The sequence below is a fragment of the Myzus persicae genome, unplaced genomic scaffold (genome assembly GCF_001856785.1).
Source record: "Myzus persicae strain clone G006 unplaced genomic scaffold, MPER_G0061.0, whole genome shotgun sequence".
Classification (NCBI taxonomy): domain Eukaryota; kingdom Metazoa; phylum Arthropoda; class Insecta; order Hemiptera; family Aphididae; genus Myzus; species Myzus persicae.
Genome location: NW_019103941.1, coordinates 89,880 through 96,887, shown reverse-complemented (window position 1 = coordinate 96,887; position 7,008 = coordinate 89,880). Strand labels below are relative to the sequence as shown.

At 32.3% G+C, this 7,008-nt stretch overlaps 1 protein-coding gene across 1 annotated transcript; it reads right to left on the bottom strand.

Moving 5' to 3' along the window:
• Positions 1-5,010: 5,010 nt before the first annotated feature.
• On the bottom strand, positions 5,011-5,406 carry LOC111036699. The gene has a single exon (XM_022318825.1). The coding sequence runs from the start codon at positions 5,404-5,406 to the stop codon at positions 5,011-5,013; it is 396 nt and encodes a 131-aa protein (XP_022174517.1).
• Positions 5,407-7,008: the final 1,602 nt, after the last annotated feature.

Sequence of the window (7,008 nt, the reverse complement as noted above, 5' to 3'; positions counted from 1 at the left end):
TAATACTTTTATCATTGTCAGTGTCATCTCTGACTACGTTAAAGATTTTCAAAATTTTGGTGTCCACTTTTACTGACCGACTTTCTTATGACCGGGAATCCATATGAAATGTATAGTATAGTTTAAAGAATTAAGATTGAAAATAAGTGATTTTATACGTAGAACAAGTGGGGATAATTTAGAACGTAGAGGGTTTGAGTTTAGGGCTTGAAGACATGACATGGAGTCGGAAGCTATTAGATATTTGTTAGGAGCAAAGTTAAAAATGAGTGTTAAAGCATCAAAGATGGCGTAGCACTCGGCTGTAAAGGAGGAAGACGAAGAGGGGAGATTATTTGAAAAAGAAACACGTAACTCTGGAATATAAAATGCATAACCAGCAGAAAAAGGAGAGACAGAACCATCTGTATAGATAACAATAAAATTGGGGAAGTTAACAAAAAGATGATTCGAAAAAGCTGCATTTACCATACAGTGTGACATTTTTTTAAAGTCATTGGAGGACAAATCGGAAAATAGATTACACAAATGAACGGGAGGAAAATAAAGAAGAGAATCGTAGGATTGTTCATAAATTGGGGGTTTGTCAGATCTCATGACGTAATGGTGGAAAACAGATAATATATTAGCAATATCAGACAAAACAGGCATAGTCTTAGGAACGTAGCGCCAATTGAGATATAGAGAGTAAAAAGTATCAAATATGTAATGATCGGTATGGGATAATGATTTCAAAAGAAATTTTCCCGCAAGCCACCTGCACCTGACATTGAATGGAGGGCATAAAGCCTCTACCTCAATGGCCGGACAAGGAGTGGACCTAACGTATCCCATAATGTTCCTAAGACAAGAAGTTTGGTGTTTATTAATTTTTTTCCAAATAGAGTAGGAAGCTGAACCATAAAGGAAACAACCATAGTCAAGTTTGGAGCGTATAATTTAACAATTTTATTGGTAAAAATTATAAAGGGTCAGGGGTTTACCTACAATTTTCAGGCTGAGTGTACATCAATAATTAATTAATTTCATGAACTCTAGTTAGGTTTTGGCGGAAATCCAAGAATTACCTGATTCGAGTTTAAGTAGGTCATAATTTTTAGATCTTTGCATTGCATGCAGCAATATTAATTACTTATCAGGTTAAATTGTCTTAGAATATTAATGTTATTAAAAAATCTATCATTAACAATCGATCATGGAAACTGAGTACTGACTGGCAAGAATTATAAGTAGTGAACATAAAATATAATAGTAAAAGCTGCAGCAGTGTAATGACTAATGAACGACCGAGCGAGTCAGCTTGGAATAAAAACTGTATGAACTAAGAATGTAAAATACACCAGCGAGTAGTTATTTTTGTAATAAAATTATTTTATAAAATAAATTTAAAAATAATTAGTAATATCTTATGTGTATTAAGTAAGTATTATAAATCATGGCTTCGCAGGCTCGTATCTATTGAGGTATTTAATACAGACAATTGATATTAGCCTTTAGTTACATTACCACCACTACATTAACTATTTTATTTTATTTTATAAGTTAAAATTATAGGGTCAAGTTACAAACAACCTTTCTATTACCTGTAGTTTCCAGGCTGAGTTTACCACATTTAATTTAGTGAACTCCAGTTGAGTCTTGACTGTCTTCTAATCTTTACCGGACTGGAACCCAATCGGAAATTCACAACGGACATAACACTGCTCCAGTACTGCCTATACTGGGTTGATAACGCTTTACCCATTGGCGTCGCAAGGGGGTTTTTGGCTCCAGAGAATATCCTACTCATGACACTTGGAAACTTCTTTGCGGTTACATCCCGTAGTTCATCGTAGTTAGAAATACTGACATTTAAAAATATGACTAGAGTATAGTTAAACATGGATCATAAGTTTTGATGCATCTGCGTATCAATTGTATAATTTTCTTATTTTTTTTTGTATACCGTTATGTCATTTGTATAATTATAATGTACTTTTTTAGTACACAATTTAGTAGCCATATATTTTATTCGGACTAATATACGAGTATAAGAATAGATTGTATATTTGTCTTTCAAAACCAAATTGTTCATTTTATAAAGATAAATTATTATTGTTAACTGTTTTAGCAATAATAAATTATAAGATTATCTGCTCTATTTCCATACTGAATTTAAATTATTTGAAACACAATTCTATAAGTTTCTAAATTTGAATTAATAATAACTATCAAAGGAATGGTGTGCAATAATAATTTTGTAGTTACTGCTTACTACTTAAAATTGGTTGTTAAATCCATTAATTTTATGTTAAGCTTTTAAGAGATATTTGTAATTGAATGTTTTTTTAATAATCTTTCAAGAAGAAATGTAAATTAATTTAGTCAATTAGAAATCACTTATCATATATGAGTCAGTAAGAGAAACATACCCAAATATTTTTTTCTTTAATTCAATTTTATCTTGGTCTAATAAAATGTATAAGCTTCAAGGACAATTGTTTGTATTAAACATTTTAATACTTTTTATTCCATATTGTATGAGTAAACAAATACAAATATAATTAAATAATTTGAAGAATTTGTGCTATTTTCAGATTATAGCATTTAGTTTTAATGAAATGTAGTTGGCATATCGTCAAATCAAATTCAATCAACATTTTTATTATTATTTTTTTTTTTTTAAATACTTTTTAAACACTTTATTGTACTAATGTTTAATATAAAGTATCCAATATTAGTATAAATATAAAAATTAAAATAAAAACTATTTTTAATAAATTTTATACTATAATTTTTGGCATTTTATATTCCTTTTTTTTTGCATTTTGAGTGCATATTTTATTGCATATTTTTGACATTTTTAATACATTTTTAAAGGTTTTTTAGTGCATTAAATTCACAGCCCTAGTTATAACTCATTATATAAAAATAATATATATATATACTATATTATATACTTCAGCCTAATAAATAAGTAAGTGAGTTGTATGCGAGTATTAGGTAATAAGCTAACTGCAGGCAACTATACTATTTATAATGGCTGGTCTACTGATACTCTGGAAAAGTGTTTAACTTCATCCAAGTACTTTATCTATATATATACACGAAACTCATTACCGCCGGTAATCAAAATATCTTGAACATACGGCATGCACAAACTGATTTTTTACAGTTAAATTTTTAAAAAAATAACTACTCGCGCTATGGCTATGAAATTGATATCCCTAGAAAGCTTATTTAACTCCAGGCTACTACTCTTAGAAGTTTCATAAATCTATTCCAGAAAAAAAATATAGCAGTGACAGAGAAAGAAGATAAACTACCTCAAGAGGGTTGAAAATATAAAATACAGTTTGAAAATGTCACAGTGCACGTTTTCTTTAAATTATTAGGATCTCTTCTAAATATTGACGTGGTCAGATGACCTAAAAAAACTATATTTTGACCGTTTTGATGACATTTAAAGAAAAATTAATTGTGAAAAATAAAATGTTTGAAAATATTAAAATATCGAAATCTTTTACTATGTAAGGGCCGTTTGGACAACCTTTCGGAAAACACTTAGAAACACTGAAAGTTCGATTCCAAAAAACGGAATTGTCATGAGACAGATATACACACGGAGCGACGAATGAATTCATGTGAAAGTTCAAGATCAGTTAACCTACCCTACACACTGAAAGTATCAGCAATTATGTGGGACGCAATTTTGGAATTATAAAGTGTACTTGACTTACCTTGATGGTCATCAAACTTATTGATAATATAATAACAATTTGTAACGTTTTTAACAATTGAAAACGCTTAAATTATTTACAATCCAACAAATTATAAGAATTTGCATTAATAAATTGATTATTTTGTATTATATTTTAAAAATAATTTTAGCGTTTTTACAACACCATTCCGGTTGATTATATGGACTCGGTCATGGTCTGTGCTAATAATATTATGATATATTTTTTTCATTGTTCGTGTTGCTGGTGATTCAGTGGTCGGCTTGTTGATTGTTGAAATTTTATTTTACAACTTGATGCTAAAACTAAGACTTTCCACGGTAATCGGCTGCCCATCGCGAACCACCGAAAGTGTCAACCTAACAAGTACATTCACATGATAGCAGACTACCACCGTGATATTTCTAGGAGGCTTATTTAAATTTACAGGAAGGGTAGCTGAGGGTACTTGGTACTCAGCTATTGAAAATGATGACGGTTCTATCGGCATTACCTCTGCCTCAGCCAGGGATCACCTAATTATTCGATTTTTAAATAATTTTGGGAAATTAGAAAGAGGGTTTCAGTGGAGATCTAACTATAATAGCGGTTCCAGCGTGTGCTGTGTCATTTGGGTGGTTTGTATCTTAGTTTACTATTGTTATTTTGTCTTTTCTGAACTATTTAATTCATCAATTGTGCTTATTTTAAACCACGACTTTACAGATTGCCCAATGTTGTAGTTGATTATATTATAGTGATTAGAAAATAACAATTAATGTTTTAATAAATAAATATTTATTTTCAATGTCCATAACATATTTTCGTCAAATATTACGGTTTTAGTATAGTACGTAATACGTATGTCCAATAAATACGCGAACTTTTATTTGTCATTATTTATTATAAATCAATTTTATCTCTTCAAAATAGTCTCCGATCGTAGTGCATTTATCCCATCTTCGTTTCCATTGTTCAAAACATCCCTCAAAGTCTTCAGAATTTAGGCTTTTCAGCTGTATTGTCGTTTTGCGCTTTATGGTTTCTACATCGTCCCAATGCTGACCCCTCATGACCATTTTACATTTTGGGAACAAAAAAAATCACGGGGGCTAAATCTGAAGAATATAGGGGGGGGGTCGAGTGTTGTGATTGAATTTCGACCCAAAAATTCACGGATCAGCAACGACGAATGAGCCGGCACATTATCGTGATGCAAAATTCACCCATCCTCTCCTAACAAATTTGGTCGTACTCGTCGCACACGACCTCGTAAGCGCTTAAGAACTCCACAGAGAAGAGAAAATAGCATTTACAGATTGTCCTTCAGGAAGATATTAACAAAGCACAATACCACGGAAGTAAAAAAAACGATTAACACGACCTTAATTTTTGACCGGCTTTTACGACATTTTTTCGTTCGAAGATCATTTTTTTGCTTCCACTCCATGCTCCGAGTTTTAAGTTCTAGATCGTACTCGTAAAACCATAACTCGTCTCCAGTGATAATCTTTTCAAGAAAATTAGGAGTGTGCGTCGAATTTTTCCAGTCAATGCAGCACTCTTTTCGCCTCAACTTTCGGTCCGGTGTTAGCAGCTCTGGAACAATTTTTGCACAAAATATTTTCAAACCTAAATTTTCCGTCAAAATTGTGTGCACAGACGATTTTCTGAAACTTAGCGTATCACCCAACATTCGAATTGTCATTCTTCGATCGGAAAGAACAAGAGACTGCACACGATCAATGTTTAGGTCGTTACAAGTGGTTGAAAGACATCCTGGTCTCGTATGGTCTTTGCATCATCTCCATAAACAGCACTTAACATTTGATGAATTTGTTGCGCAAAGTTTTTCCAAGTTTCACCAAAAATTTGATGATTATTTGTTGTTTGGTTAAATCGTCTATTTCCATTTCGACAGTACAAAAAAACCCATACACTTAAATGGCACGTGTGCTTTCTGTATAATAATCTCGACTGTCGGACGATTACTGTCACATTATCAGTAGTTATAGAGTACCTATGCCTAAAATAGTATTATGTCGTACTTAGACCTATAGACCGCTGTAGATAATCAGTTCTAGTATTTCTTGGACACGCTAAATACCTAATAGACATACATTTTCAAACTTGAACAAATTAAATTAAACAATCTACATGCATTTCCGAAAAATTAAAGCTATTATTCTAAGGGAAATTGTTGATCACATTTTGGGAAGAGAACCTCTGGACATATCACCCGAAGACATATTATGGTATGTAATGAAAATAAGGACTGCCAACGAACGCGGTGGATTGTTGGATACTGTGAATTGCATTTTCAATATTGTGTTCAACGTGGAACACAAATCCGCTGAAGCTGCTCATCTTGTGGGAAGTTGGATATGATGGACCAGTCCGTTACTGAATGTGCTATACAATGATTAAAAAAAATGTGCAACAAACCAATATATTTAAGTGATTCAGACTTTGAACCATATAATATTCAAGGAAAAAACTGGTAGTAAGAAGTTACAAACCATATTTTGATCCTTAGTGCACAAACCATAGCGAATATATTACGTGTATTACACGATTATGGTAATCCGAATAATCCAGTACAATCATCCATTAGAAGCAAAAAGAAAGCGCCCAGAAGTGGATTGGTGCCTTTTGTCACCTCTTCGTCATCGAATCAAACCGGCCCATGTATGTAATCGATTTGTACGAGTTGTAACCGGATCACAACATTTTATGCAGTATGGATCAAAATCAGCTTCAGTAAAATCAAATGGTTTATTTTGGACTTTATTTTTTCTGCCGACCAGAACATTGTAATAGCGTCCCTCGTCGAATCCATCCACCAACTACATCGCTAACTCTATAGTGGATTTTGGGTCCTGTCTGAAAATTATACGGAAAATACATCTAACTGTGTCGGTTAGACCACCTCTTTGATCAACTTTTCTAATGTTAGTGGTATGCCATAATACATCTTCAGAATTTATACCCTGTATCGGTTTTCCAAGTTTCTGTTTCTTTTAATATAATTGCTGTGAGTTTCCGGAAATGCATTATTTATTCTGTATTTACTATATAGAGACTTGTGTCCGGTTTAAATTTTGATATAAAACTGAAAAAATATAAATGTTTATTTATGTTTGTTGATAAATAACAAGCTGTATCCAACTATAACGACTCGGGCCCGTCTTGTACTGAAGGTGTCGGAGAATGAACAGGTGCTCAAATCATTTAAAAATTGACTTTCATTTTTTAATCATTGGATCATATTGGTAGCTAGGAACGTGTGTAATCTATTGATGCAAGCCTC

What these genes read in the sequence shown, in the direction of transcription:
- LOC111036699 (XM_022318825.1), bottom strand. Translation starts at nt 5,406, where the DNA reads ATGACAATTCGAATGTTGGGTGATACGCTAAGTTTCAGAAAATCGTCT.